This window comes from Mauremys mutica, chromosome 7 (assembly GCF_020497125.1).
Source record: "Mauremys mutica isolate MM-2020 ecotype Southern chromosome 7, ASM2049712v1, whole genome shotgun sequence".
NCBI lineage: Eukaryota > Metazoa > Chordata > Testudines > Geoemydidae > Mauremys > Mauremys mutica.
The window spans coordinates 33,423,454-33,438,033 of NC_059078.1; the positions used below are offsets into that span (position 1 = coordinate 33,423,454).

General features: G+C 56.2%; 2 protein-coding genes across 5 annotated transcripts; one reads left to right on the forward strand and one right to left on the reverse strand.

The window, feature by feature from the left end:
- Window positions 1-2,505: 2,505 nt before the first annotated feature.
- On the reverse strand, window positions 2,506-10,056 carry UBXN1 (UBX domain protein 1). The gene is made up of 10 exons (XM_045025007.1): window positions 9,664-10,056; window positions 7,946-8,030; window positions 6,004-6,057; window positions 5,782-5,903; window positions 5,329-5,407; window positions 4,946-5,137; window positions 4,700-4,751; window positions 3,986-4,102; window positions 3,469-3,649; window positions 2,506-2,821 (listed from the first exon to the last, which is right to left on the reverse strand). The coding sequence occupies exons 2-10, from the start codon at window positions 7,999-8,001 to the stop codon at window positions 2,772-2,774; spliced, it is 903 nt and encodes a 300-aa protein (XP_044880942.1). The 5' UTR covers window positions 8,002-8,030; window positions 9,664-10,056; the 3' UTR covers window positions 2,506-2,771.
- On the forward strand, window positions 9,815-13,400 carry LOC123374753. Of its 4 annotated transcripts, none has more exons than XM_045025008.1 (3): window positions 9,815-10,508; window positions 11,676-11,936; window positions 12,539-13,400. In XM_045025008.1, exons 1-3 carry the CDS (start codon window positions 10,434-10,436, stop codon window positions 12,953-12,955), a joined length of 753 nt encoding a protein of 250 aa, XP_044880943.1. In that variant the 5' UTR covers window positions 9,815-10,433; the 3' UTR covers window positions 12,956-13,400. The 4 variants fall into 4 exon arrangements, with proteins under 4 accessions (XP_044880943.1, XP_044880946.1, XP_044880944.1 ...); XM_045025011.1 differs by lacking the exon at window positions 9,815-10,508 and adding an exon at window positions 11,184-11,259; XM_045025009.1 differs by lacking the exon at window positions 9,815-10,508 and adding an exon at window positions 11,225-11,289.
- The last annotated feature ends 1,180 nt before the right edge of the window (window positions 13,401-14,580 follow it).

Here is a 14,580-nt window from a genome sequence, read left to right on the forward strand (position 1 = left end):
GGTTTTTAAAATGTTTAAGAAGCTTCATTTAAAATTAAATTAAAATGCAGAGCTCCCCAGACTGGTGGCCAGGACCCAGGCAGGGTGAGTGCCACTGAAAATCAGCTTGCGTGCCGCCTTTGGCACTAGTGCCATAGGTTGCCTACGCCTGGTCTAGAAGTACTGACATGGGCAATGAAAATTTCATAGATGACTTTTCAGTATAGCAGACAAAGATCTAACAAGATCCATGAGCTGGGAAGTTGAATCTGCATTTTAGTTCCACTCTGAATTTGTTTAGTTTCAACAGGAGGGTGATTAACCATTGGAACAAGTTATTCAGGTCTGGGGTGGATTCTCCATCACTGGAAATTTTTGGCCAAGTTTGCAAAGGCCTTAGGCTCAACTTGATAGCATTTCTGTGTGGAACATGATCACATTTAAATGCCACATCTGGTCAATTCCAAAATTTCAGGGGGTGTTGTAAGCATCAAAGGCCAGAAAACCAAAAGGGGGGGGGGGGGCACAAAGCCCCAGCCTATTAATGCTTCTCATACAATACCCCATCTCTGCTCACCCAATAGTGTAATGTTGACAGCCTGAATTATTTCTATCAGATAGAAATAATGGGGGTACACAAAGCTATTGGTATAGGAGGGAAAATGGAGGACACTGGTGTGAGAAGGGGGGGGGAGTCCCTGAATCCTCCCCATATAGGGGAATTTCAGAGGATGGGAAGGTGGCAGCCAGGCAGCGTTTTGGGGGAACTCAGCCTGCACAAGCTCCAAAGTGGGCATCCCCCTTGTTAAACCTGACAGGATGCTTTTCTCAGATCCCCTCTAGTTCAAACAGGGATGCATTCAGGGATGCTTGAGGGCCTGTGGTCAGGTCAGACCAACTGAGCACAGTGGCCTGTTACTAATCCAGACAGATGCTGGACTCAGCCAGGGGCTGAGTGGGCTTTCCCTCCTCAGTTGTACTGGAAGAGTTTGGGATTCAGCAGCTGCTGGGCAGCATGACTGGGAAGGTGCTAACAACAGATAATGGAGAGGGGGTCAAATTCTGTCCTCAATGCTGAGAGCATGCAGCACCTAGTGCTTAAAGCGAAGGGCCTGCTGGGTTTTATGGCTGACCCAGCACATGACCTCAGGCAGTGGCACTGAGCCAGCAAACTGGGGAGGGAAGAAGGGATGTGGAGAGTAAAGGTTCCAGCCTGGGAGCAGCACCTACTGCTTTAATTACTGATTGCATCCTCAGCCCAGCACCCCCAGCAAGAACTGGGCTGCTCCCTGCCCTCTCCCACGTTCCCAGCCAGGCTCTTTGCAGGAAGGCTGGCACACTCATTCCCTTTCCACAGGGTTTAGATTACAGAGGCTCCCCCCAGCCCAACTGCAGGAACATCTGCTCCAAAAGGGCCCCCATAACTCAAGCTGCCCAGAGAGGGCAAGCAGGAGCCCCAGGCCCAGAGTGCCCCATGGGCTGCTGCTCCTTCAGGGAACAGAGCCTTAGAATGGGCCTCTCAGCCCTGACTGCTTGGGCAGAGTCCTGGGACATAGGCCCCATCTCACTTGCCCTCTGTTAAATTATCACCTTCAACAGCAGCTTTGAAACCCCATTCCAAGTCCAGGCCAGTGGGGCAAAGCCCCCTATGGGGGTATCAACAGCAGCCTGGCTCCTGCCTATACCCACTAATTCCCTCAGGCTTGGGGGGAGGGTAGGAGCCAGACCTGCCTAGCCACAGCTGTTTTCCATCTCCTCACCTATGCAGCCCCCTCCCCCTTGGTGGCAATACTACCCCGGCTGAGGGGAGCACACAGCACCGTGCACCAGGGCAGGAGAAGGGGAGTCACAGCCCATTCAACCCTCAGGGCTGTACCTCAGGCTCTTTACTGACCGTGGGCCAGGCCTGGGTGTCACATCTCACCTGGAGGATGGTACGGTCCAGCACATCAAGTACCCCCCCGCCTTCCCGGTCCTACCCCACACCCTAATGCTGCGCTGGAGCCAGCACTGAGAGTAAGGGGACAGCTCCTGCAGAGCTTGGACTTCTCTTTGCACTATCCCCTCCCCATAGTGCCCCCATTGGGCATGTGGGGTAGGACCAAATCACACTGTAGGGGTAGAGAGAGCAGAGGAGTCTCTCCCCATAGACTGCCTAGGGCAAGGCATCTTCCCTACCCAGGCCTTTCCCCTCTGACTTCTCCAGTTTTCCCTCCCAGCCTCTGTCTATACAGCACTTGCCATGACAGACCCCACTCTTGGCTGCAGGGCATCTGTGCAGCACCCAGTGTGACAATCAGGTCCCCGTCTCTGCTACTGGGGGTAATAGTGGCAGCGGCATTATCTGTGCAGCATCTGGCACAACAAATCTATGACCCTTGGACTATGAAGCTATAGTGGAGTCCCCTCTTGGCTGGTGGGGGTCTGCTCAGATCTCAGCCTGCTAGCTGCCCCCTCCAGCTCAGTTGGGGCCTCCTTCCTGTCACCCACCAATAGCAACATGGGGGAATAATGGGTGGCAGCGGCAGCAGAACAGATGATGTTTATTAGTGTCCCTGGTGCTGGGGCTCACGCTGTGGCACTCCCCCAGGGAAGCTGGACACATACCCCCCTGCAGCTGCTATGCTGGGTTCCAGTCCTGGGGAGGCGAAATGGTCAGTCACTTCTCTGGGCTCAGTTGGGCAGGGGGAGGGGCAGAACCACGGTGTGAGGGTGGCAGAGGGAACCACAGGAATCCAGGGCCGGGGTGGGGAGGGAGCTCCGGTCACAGCACACATGAGCCAGGGCGTCCTTCAGCTGTTACACTTCTTGGCCACTATGAGAACGGCCGAAGGCACCAAACCTGTTGGGGTAGGAGACAGGCTGAAGCCAGGAACCGGGTGCATATGCATTGTGGGGGGAGCAGTGTCCACTCCTGCCCGTGGGGCTGGGCAGGTTTGATCCCTGAGAGTGGGAGTGATTTCAGCAGGGGGTCTGAGCTGGAAGGGCCTTGGGTGTTCTGTGGTTTGCATCCTCCCACAAGACCCTGTGGTGGCTGATGCCAACAGCTGGTGCAGCTTCCACTGTGCAGAGAGCCTACAGGGCTGCAGCCTACCCTGCCCAAATGAGGACAACTGGGACAGAGCTGGCTCTTGCAGTGGGTTCTCTGCTGACAGCTCAGACTCCTGTCCCCAGCAGCACCACCCACAAGCAGACTCCATGCCCTCCCTTCTCTGATAGGGGCCCCAAAGGAACAGCTGGATGGGCCTTAGTCGAGTCCTCAGCCCAGATCTGTTCTCAAAGGACTCCCCGCTGTTGCTTAGTGGTTGGAGTAGTGGGGTCTGGGAGTCAGGACTCCTGGTTCTGTTCCCCAGCTCTGGGACAGGAGTGGGATCTAGTGGGTCAGAGCAGGGCAGCTGGGAGCCAGAACTCCTGGTTCTGTTCCCCAGTTCTGCTGCTAACTCTGCCCTCAAATCAATCACTTTGCCTGCCCCTCCGCCCAAGGCTTACCTAGCTCCTGCAAGGGCTTCTCCATGTCCTCGTCAGTGAAGATGCGGCGGGGAAAGCTGGTGAGGAGGTGGAAGGGCTCCCCGCCATCCTTGCGGTTCAGCTCTACGTACAACCGCACGGCTGCCAGCTGCTCCTTGGCCTTGAAGGTCTGCGTGAGCGACGTCCCGTCTAGCAGCCTCACCTGGACGGAGGGCAAGAGCAGCTGAGTGCAGGCCCCATGCCACAGTGGGGCAGCATGCTGGGAGGGCCAGTCCCCCTGCGTTAAGAGGAGAGCTGCCTGTGTTCTCTTTGTCTTGCAACCCTGGGTGTGACCTCAGAGATAGGGGGCTTCCTCCGGAACTGCAGCAGCAAGCCAGATCAGGCCAATATCCCAGTGACTGCCTGGGACCCCACCGCCCTTCCCAGCAAGGCCTGCTGTCTGCAACCACCCAGAACCCACAGCAGGTAGACTGGCATGTGTCTAAGGAGCAGATGGACGAAGCACAAGAGTCTGTGGGGCTGCCCCCTACCCGGGTACCTGTATTCGGCACTGGTCATACTCTCTCTTTGTGGGCGGTTCCTGGCTGGGGGATGAGGGCACCGGTGTCTCCTGGACTGGCTCGGCTGGAGCTTGGGAGCTGCTGCCACCTCCAAACTGGATGGGAAAGGTACACTGAGTGGGACAGGCACCAAGATGCAAGTGGGTTCCCCTTCCAGGCCCAAGCTGGTTTCACCAGGCTGCCCTAGGGACCCCACCCACCCACTCCTTAGCACTCACACAGCACCCGCCCCCCCACCATACCCAGCAGGCACAGAGCAAAGTCACGCCCAGGGCATCTCCCTCCCCACATAGAGGGCACTGAGCATGGGATCTCACAAGGTGAATGGGACCCACCACAGCCCCACCCCCTCATCAGCCCTTCCCCTTACAGCCTACTTCCACACACACCCCACCACCTCTTCTTTTTATTTATAATTGGAGATATACCAATCTCCTAGAACTGGAAGGGACCTTGAAAGGTCATCAAGTCCAGCCCCCTGCCTTCACTAGCAGGACCAATTTTTGCCCCAGATCCCTAAGTGGCCCCCTCAATGATTGAACTCACAACCCTGGGTTTAGCAGGCCAATGCTCAAACCACTGAGCTATCCCTCCCCCCCACTTCACACACTCCTCCCCCAGCTTAAGGGACAGCAGTGGCAGGAGCCACCATGGGGGGCCTGGATCCCACCCAGCCACTGCTGCTCACCCACCTTCTTGACTCGCTCTGCCTTGTCCCGCTCGATCTTCTCACGCACCCGCTGCCTGCAAGAACAGGCCTAGTTAGAGGTGGCAGCATAGCGGAGGGTGTTTCTGCTGCAACGTCACGGCAAGGGCAAGTTCCATATCTACATCCACTCCTCCCCCTTTCCCCAATGTACCCCATCCCACTGCCCACCACTCCCTCAGTCTTCACTTGCTCCCCACACATCCCCATCCCACTCTCCCTGGGATCTCACTTGGCCAGCTTCTCCTCCATCTTCTCCCTGCGCCTCTCCTCTGCCATCTTCTTCATCTCGTCCTCCTGCAGCTTCTGGCGGATCATGGAAAGCTCCTGGCCCTGCTTGCGCCGCTGCTTCTCCCGCTCAATAGTCTCCCGCTTCTCCCGCTCCTCCCTCTCCCGCTGCTTCTGTGCGATCAGCTCCATCATCCTGCAGGAGGGACAGGAGTGGGCACCACCTTCCATGGCCCCTGCTCCCCACAGGACCCACACCCCTAAGGGACCAAATCCCCCTTGCTCCAAGAGTTATGCTTCCCAGCATGCCATGCAGCTGGCATCCCTGGGGGACAGGTCTCTCCCTGCCAGCCAGGAAATCAGGGAGGTGGAGGGGGGCCTTCCTACCGCTTGGTCTGTTCCTTCTTCTCCTCCTCAGTCAAGGGGTGCTTGTCATCTCCCTCCGCCGAGCCCTCCTCCACGAGATCTGTAGGGAAAAGCCTCCATTATCCTCTGCTCAGAGGCGAGCACCCCCTGTTGCCTACACAAAGTACACAGGTAATGAGCAAAGCACTGGGACATCAGGGTGGGACCAGGATCCTTCAGAGCCCCTGTCACAAGTGTGTGAGCCTGGACCGCAGCAGGGCTCCCAACCCGCCCCTCCTTCAGGCAAAGCCCACCCCCTGAGTCAGTGGGATCCCAGCGCGGGTGGAGGGGGTCACTCAAGGAAGGAACAGCCAAGAAGCAGGCAAGATCCTGGTGCATGTGGGCCACGGCTCAACCTAGAGGATCCCACAAGTCAGGGTGAGCAACTTGCCCCCCCTCCACCCAGCACAGGCAACTCCTCAGGGCTGTTCAAACCTGCTCTGGCTTCCACGGTCTCAGGGGTGCTTCCCTCAGGTGGCTCCTCCGTGCCCAAGACATGGCCCTGGGGAGGCACGTATGGCTCATCCACGTCGGGGTCATTCTCATGCTCCATGAGCCTTTTGAGGAAGGAGAGAGAACAAGCATCAGCAGGGAGAAGGCAGAGTCACAAAGGATGGAAATGCAGACAGATCTAGGGGGAGGGGGGCTCCAACACACCAGTCCATGGCCTGCTCGATGCCTTGGTTCCCCGTCAGCGCCAGCGCCTTCTCCCTAAAAGAAACAGACAGCCATGGCTGAGTTCCACCCAGGAGCTGCACAGCTCTATCACTGCCCCACTCCCACAGCAGCATCGTACCCATGAAACACTTTATAGACCAGAGACAGATGGACAGCTCAATGGGGTGACCCAAACCGCCACTGTCCAGGCCCTGAGAACAAACCTGGGTCTCCTCCTCTCCAGCCAATTGACAGAACATTACCCCAACCTGGAATAGACACCACAGCCACCAGCGTAACATCAATCCGCGAGCCAGGGATGAGGGGGACTCAGCAGGAAACACAGAGGAGCCACATGCTAGGCTATATAACTGGAGTGATCATTCATGCTGGTGGAGGCTCTGGAAGGACTAGAATACTGTCTGCTTCAGGGCTGAGCCAATCATTAGATATTGGGAGCTAAGGTGAGGCCTTCATGGGGCACGTTGTCCTCCAGCTGCTTACTCCTTTGGGTGCAGAGGCACAAATAGCTCCCTTCTCCCTCCCCCTCTCACCCCCAGCGCTGGCCACTCAAAACCCTCCTACTGACTAGGAAGGCCTACCCAAGAGCAGGGAGGTGATTTCCCTTCTGCTCATGGCCTTGGTGAGATCAAGACTGGAATCCTGCACCAAGATCTGGGTGCTACCTTTGAAACTGGGTGTTGAGCCACTGAAGAAGGTGAAGAGAAGACACTCAAAAACAATTTGAGGGCTGAAGAAAACACCTGACGGTGAGAGATTGAAAGAGCTCAATCTGTTTAGTTCATTAAAAAATAAGACAGAGGTGATCTGACTAGAGCATACGTAGCGGGGAAAAAATAGCAGGCACTAAAGGACTCTTTAATGTAACAGAGACAGGGAGAACAAGAACCAACGGCTGGAAGCTGGTGCCAGACACATTCCAATGAGAAATTGCATGTTTTTCCCAGGGAGGGTGATAGACCATTGGAACATGCTCCGCAGTGCAGGGGTGGATTCTCCATCTCCAGTCCAGGCTCGCTGCCCTTCTGGAAGATGTTTTAGTGAAACACAAGTGATCAGGCTCAATGCAGGGGGAACTGAGAGACATTCTCTGGCCTGTACTATACCACAGGGCAGACTAGATGATCTAATGATCCCTTCTGGCCTTACCCTCTATAACAGCGTCTAGGAATCCTCTGAAGCACCCTGGGAGCCAGGGCTAGAAGGACCCTGGTTCTGCTCCAGTTGGTCCATTGCTAGGGAACTGACGCTGCTGGCCCCTACATCCAGCTTTGATACATGTAGCAGATTTGATTTCAAACAGATCCTGCTGTTCGCACTCACTGGCTTCGTTCACTGGCCGGTCCCCTCGTGCTGTTCATGAGGGCATGCCCAAGCTGCTGGGGTTGTGAATTCAAGTTAAAGAACATCAAACTGGCCCCAGCCCCTGCTTTGATTCAGTATCACCAAGGGGGTGCAGCACAGGCATCATTGCACAGTGTCTCTGACATGTGACACAGCCAGTCTCCAGCCTTGTTCCGGGGGAACATTGTATAAGCATTACTTGTTTAGTCTGAAGAACTGGGGGGGGAGGGGGGGGGGGAAATGGGCAGAAGCATTATCCCTGCTGTGCTGGTGGGGAAATTGAGGCAAAGGGACAGGACTCCCAGTCCCCATCCTCTAACCCACTAGACCCCACTCTCCTCCCGGCACTGGGGATAGAATCCAGAAGTCCTGCTCTCAGCACTAGATTTTCCTTTCCCCTCAAAGAGCATTCCCACATTGCATCAGATCCCGCCATGCTGCCATTCTACAGCCATAGGCCATGACCCCCCAGTCACTGGTAGGGAGCATCCTGACCTGGTCAAGATGCAGTGGCAGCTAAGGCAGCCTGTGGACACCTGGGAGGGGAATGAGGGGATGGAGGCGGGGGCACACGTACGCTCTGTTCTGGGAGAAGCCCATCTCGATGAGACTCTCCAGTGCTGTGCACTCCATGATGTGCTGCTCTGGACCGAGCTATCTCTCTGGAAAGGGAAGAGAGGAAGAAGTTGTGTTACAGGGCAGCTTCAAGAGGATCGGTGGCAGCTAAAGGACAGGGTGGGACAACTGGAGAACAGGATGTAATATGTGGCACATCCACTACCTGAGAGGTTCCTTGGGCCTGGACCCCACACCCCTCCCAGTGCCAGGAATAGAACCCAGGAGTCCTGGCTCCCAGCTCCTACTAGATCCCACAGACCCCTTGGTCTCACATGATTTATGCTGTTGTGGTGGGATTCACCCCAGGACTAAGCATCACACAAGAGGGTTACAGGTAGGTCAGGGGGCAAAACCCATGGTAGACAAGGGCAAAGGGGCCACTTGGGCTGTGCCCAGGTCCAGAGCGTTGTCCCTGAAGAGGTGGCCAGGAGCCAGAGAGGACGGGGTGTGATGCCATTTAGCCCTCCTCTACCCACTGGGTTAAAGGGCCCCTTAGACCCTGCAACCAATGACTGGATGCACCCAGCTCATAGCTGCGTTCATGCCCTGGCACCGGGGTCCACTCTCCTCCACTCCCCACCTCTGCATGGCTGGTGGCACACCCTCAGGCAGAGACTCCATCCCATCCCTTCTTTACAACCCCCACCCCCAGGCAGAGCCCCCCACACCCCTCACAAGCCCCTGTATCCCTCTGCAGAGCTCCCCAAGCCCCTGTATCTCCCCCCACATCCCCCTGCAGAGCTCCCCAAGCCCCTGTATCTCCCCCCGCATCCCCCTGCAGACCTCCCCAAGCCCCTGTATCTCCCCCCACATCCCCCTGCAGACCTCCCCAAGCCCCTGTATCTCCCCCCGCATCCCCCTGCAGAGCCTCCCAAGCCCCTGTATCTCCCCCCACATCCCCCTGCAGAGCCCCCCAAGCCCCTGTATCTCCCCCCACATCCCCCTGCAGAGCCTCCCAAGCCCCTGTATCTCCCCCCGCATCCCCCTGCAGACCTCCCCAAGCCCCTGTATCTCCCCCCACATCCCCCTGCAGAGCTCCCCAAGCCCCTGTATCTCCCCCCGCATCCCCCTGCAGAGCTCCCCAAGCCCCTGTATCTCCCCCGCATCCCCCTGCAGAGCCTCCCAAGCCCCTGTATCTCCCCACAGAGCCCCCTGCAGAGCCTCCCAAGCCCCTGTATCTCCCCCCGCATCCCCCTGCAGAGCCTCCCAAGCCCCTGTATCTCCCCCCACATCCCCCTGCAGAGCCCCCCAAGCCCCTGTATCTCCCCCCACATCCCCCTGCAGAGCCCCCCAAGCCCCTGTATCTCCCCCCACATCCCCCTGCAGAGCCCCCCAAGCCCCTGTATCTCCCCCCACCTCCCCCTGCAGAGCCCCCCAAGCCCCTGTATCTCCCCCCGCATCCCCCTGCAGAGCCCCCCAAGCCCCTGTATCTCCCCCCACATCCCCCTGCAGACCTCCCCAAGCCCCTGTATCTCCCCCCGCATCCCCCTGCAGAGCCCCCCAAGCCCCTGTATCTCCCCCCACATCCCCCTGCAGAGCCCCCCAAGCCCCTGTATCTCCCCACAGATCCCCCTGCAGAGCCCCTGTATTTCCCCACGGAGTCTCCCCTCGCGGGGGCCGGGCTAGGGGATTTTGGCGGAGCAGGTCCCGGCCGGGGGCGGTGTCCTGGGGACTCACCGGGTCCGGCTATCGGAGGCTCCGCGCCGGAAGCAGCGAGACTGAAGCGGCCGCTGTGTTTGGTCATGTGAGGGCGACAGACGGCAACCTCGCAGGGACAAACGGCGCCGTTCTGCGCTCCTCCTTAAAGGGGCAGAGACCCGGAGCGGAGTCGGGCTTAGTGGTTAGAGTGGGGAGCGGGGGAATCAGTGTGCCTGAGTTACATCCCTAGCTCTGCCAGTGATTCACTGGGTCACTCGGGGTGAGTCACAGCACCACTTACTGCCTCAGTTTCCCCACATCCAACTTGAGAACCAACCCATTAATAGCTGCCTGAGCCACACTCCAGACAGGGGGTCCACAGAATAACCAGGACAGAGAGAAACATCCAGCCATGCCCTCTCTAGAGTGACCCCCTTTCCCCCTCATCCAGTGGATCTTATCTCGGCCTCCCCACCGCAGGAGCTGTCAGGTCCCAGGCTCTGTCTATATCACTGAGCCTATGCCAACATAATCCGGTCCCCGTCACCATAGCATCTGACTGCCTCACAGTCTTTGCTGCATTTATCCTCACACACCCCAGGGAAGTAGAGCCAGGCTATTATCCCCATTGAACAGCGCAGGAACTGAGGCACAGAAAGACTAAGTGACTTGTCCAAGATCACACAGGAAGTCTGTGGCAGAGCCGGGAAGTGAAACAGGTCTCCCAAGTTTCAGACTAGTGCCCTGACCAACAGACCATCCTTCTTCTCTTGTGGAAGCAAGCCCCCTGGTGTCAGAGGAGAGGCGTGATGACCCCGATGCCCATCCCAAAGCTTTTGACTCTTTTAGGGCTTATCTGCAAAGTGAAGTTATTCTGGACTAAGGTAGGGGGTGAATTCAAAGCACAAGGGCTATTCTGGAGCAGTTTACCAGGCGGCTGCTTTTACTCTGGAACAGCTGTTCCAGTCAATCTCCACAGTCATAGTGAGGACAAGCCCATTGTGTGCCAGGGCCATGTGCTGCTGAGGAGACTCTGCTGCAGCCCATAGTCTGCATCCCATCTCCAGTCCCTGTGGGATGCACATTGCCCAGGGCCCCAGCAGTGAATGGACACTGTGCTAGGACATGAGCTCTACAAACTCAGCTCCCCCTCGTGATCTCCTTTGGTACCCTAAATCCACCCCACACCCAGCCCAGTAAGGTGGCTCCCCGGTCAGGGAAATGCAGAGCAAAGGAGATATTTCAGGGGGCCCAGCTGTTGTTACTCCAAGACAGATGTGGGGGTGGCAGCCTTATTTTACCCAGGGAGATAGGAGCTGAGACAAGGAGCCTGATCTGAACCTGGGTGGGTGAGGTCTTAGGTGAGGGGTGGAGTCTCTTCGCTCCTCTCTTGGTCTACAGGGCAGGTGGAAGAGGAGATGAGTTTGCTTTGAGGGCACGTGTGGTGTGAGATGGGGCTGTGAGAGACATCTCTCTAACCTGGCATGACACCGCTCAGGTTGGAACATCCCAGCCGAGGCCACAAATGTTTCCTCGGTGATGCCTTGCATCCGGAACCTGCACACATGGGCAGAACCTTGACATTCCTGGCCCAGCACCAGTGAGGGGCTGGAGGCACCTGGGCTGGTCAGGATGGTGAGAGGCAGTGGATGGGAGGAGTTTGTTGTGTGTATATCAAATGGCTTCCTCATCTTGCCCCACCCCAGAGGCAGCTGCATCTCCCCACTGGATGAGGGATCCCTGTGTAAATAGCCCCTGTGCCCCACCCCAGAAAGGGCTGCATCTTAGTTCTGGGCAAGAGATCCCTGTATAAACAGACATCATACCTCACCCCAGAGCCAGCCGCAGCTCAGTGCTGGATGAGGGATCCTTATGTAAACAGCTGCCATGCCCCCATCCCAGAGGCAACTGCATCTCAGTAGCAGGGGCAGCAGTCTGTATATATACAGCCTGCAGTGCATGTTGGGATTTCACTAGCGAAATGTCAGATACTGTAATATTGAGCACTGTAGTCCCTTTCACCCCCTCATCTGTCTATCCTCCCCTTGCAGCAGCCCCCAGACGCAGGATCACACCCAGGCCTCACGCCTCAGGGGCCAGGCCCAGCCTTGTTCTACCCGGCAGGGCCCGCTCTCAGCATCCCTCCAGCCCCTTGGGCATCTGGGAATATTGTTGCACAAGAGCACAACTACTGCAGCTGGCCAGACTCTGAGGGCAGTGTGCGAAGAGCCCCCAACTCAGAGAGAGTGGGGCTGGCCTCAGTCAGAAGCAGATGGCAAACACGTCAGGACCCAGGGTACAAAGCTAGTCAGGTGAGTTGGGGCGCAACAATGCTGGTACAGCTGGATAACAATTGGAGGCCAGGGATCTGGGGGACTGGCTCAGAGCCACAGCCCAGGCCAGGACCCCCATGCAGATCAGTGATCCTTAGGGATCCTACAAGAACAAACAAGGCATCTTATCTAACCCTACCAGGGGATCCCTGTATAAACAGTCCCTGAACACCACCCAAGAGGCACCTGCATCTCAGCATTAACGAGGGTTCACTGTATGAAGGGCCCTTGTGCACCACCCCAGTCTAGGTGGCTGCATCTCAGTGCCAAGTGAAGGATCCATGTACAAACAGCCCCCGCCCCTCACCAGAGTCATCTCCATCTCAGTGCTCCCCATGATTCCTTCCTGGTGGGGTTAGTGAATTACTGGGTAAAAAGTGCTGAGACGCTCAGATGAAGGGGGGCCTCTAGAGGGTGCAGCATGGGCGTTATTATATGGCTGACTTATGTGAGCTGGAGGGCCCCACACCCCCAGCCAGCAGGTCTTGTACAAGGCAGCGTCAGGGGATTGCTGGCAGAGTAGGGAGAGCAGCTCTGAGTCCTAGTTTGGCCCCTCACTGTAGCTCTGCCCTTTCTCGCAGCGACCCTGGGCCTCTATGCCCCCCGGACCCACAACAGCCAGCGTCTTCTGCAGCCGCCAGCCCCTCAGGGTGAGGAGGAGGGCAAAGGCCCAGGTTGTTCAGCCACTCCAGATCCATGGCCTATCCCTGGGCCAGTATCAGCAGCTGTTCCGCTCACTGGTGGAACGGGAGCTGGGTCCAGCAGAGACCCCAGGCCATGGGCTAGAATGGGGCCGCAGGATCAAAGAGCAGCTGTTCTACGCTGTGGGCTGCCCCCGCTACCGGCAGCTGGTGGGTCCCGACGGGCATGTCCGGGTGGTGGAGTATGCACACCGCACTGGGCACAGGCAGGCCCCACCCCACTATGACATCGACACTGGGGATGAGGAGCCACCTGACACCGAGGAGGCACCAGGCCCAGTTGAGCCTTCACCCTAAGAGGCCAATCCTGCAGAGCCCAGCTGGGCCCAGCCCCATGCAGGCAAACCTCTGTCAATTACACTGTGAACCTGGCAGCGTGTGATCTATGTCCTGTCTGTTGTGAAGGGACCGAGGTGGAGCTGAGTCTGGGTCCAGCCAGGTCATTGTTCCCAGCTCTGGTTTTCTTGATTGCCCTCCCAGGCATGGACCCCATGGGGCTCTGCAGTCCAGCTGCCCTCGCCCCCAGAACTGATGCCCCAGGTCTTCTGAACCCCTAGTTACTTACACACACATCCCACTGGCTGTGGGTGCTCTGGGCTTCTAGTTTAACCTCTTGAGGGACAATACGACAGGAATGCAGGGAACACAGAGTTAGCAAAGGCAGCTCTGAACCACAGTCACTTTACTCTTTCAAAGCGCTCAATAGTAACGGATCTCTGGAAAATAACAAAAGTCCAAAACCCCCATGCTGCTGGATCTCCCCCATCCTGTGCATCCAAGGCCTCTGCTGGTGTTTCAGGCTCTTCAGCTTCCTCCTGTCCTTGCTCTTCTGCTTCCATGTGGCAATGGCTGCCGCCTACTCAGTGTAGCACTCCTCTCTCTTCCTTCTTTGTCTGGGTGGTTAGCTGGATAGCTCCCATACCCTTCTCCAGCCAGGCACCTGTGCAGAAGAGGTCTAGGTGGGTAGCTCACCACTCGAGAGTCATTTGACCATGACAGCTGCAGATTATGAGTCCTGGTGGATTCTCCGTGCTGGGCCTTTAGCAAGCTGCCATGCCCCTGGGCTGGGCAGGGAGGCTGGCTGGAGGCATTTAAATAGGTTCACCTTCATCGGGGTTACGTCATACAAAATGGGCTTCACGGTTTGATACAGACATATCCCACAATGCCACATGGATATCCTAGTACAGATCCCCCCTTGATGGGGCTGGGATTCCCAGTTACCCCAGTTAAAACCATTTAAGAACACCTTACTAATGCACAAAAAGCTTCAATCCGAGAACTGAGGAAGAAGACTGTGCTGGTTAAAAAAATGACTTGGTTTAGAGGGGAAGAGAGGGCAGAGATTAAATATATACATAGAGAGAGAAATACATGGAAAAAAGGGGACGTTGATACTAATGAATATATATCAGAAGTTAGGCATTGCAGAAAATTGATAAGGGAAGCAAACAGAAACAAGGAGAAATCTATGCCCAGCAGAGTTAAGGACAATAAGAAAGAGTTTTTAAAACATATTAGGCACAAATAGAATCCTGACAATGGTATTGGTCCATTACTAGATGGAAATGGTAGAACAATCAATAATAATGCAGAAAAGGCAGAAGCATTAAATCGATATTTCTGTTTTGTATTTGGGGGAAAACATATGATATAGTCTCATCATATGGTAATAATAACCATTCCACGCATATCTTTACATTCAGCTAGTATCTCTGGAGGATGTTAAACGGCAACTACTGAAGTGGGACATTTTAAAATCAGCAGGTCCAAATGTCTTGCATCCAAAAGTTTGAAAAGAGCTGGCTGACAAGCTTTCTGGACTGTTACTATTGGTTTTCAATGTGTCTTGGAGCATTGGGGAAGTTCTGGAAGACTGGAAAAAGCTAATATTGGGACATTTTTTTTAAAGAGTAAACGGG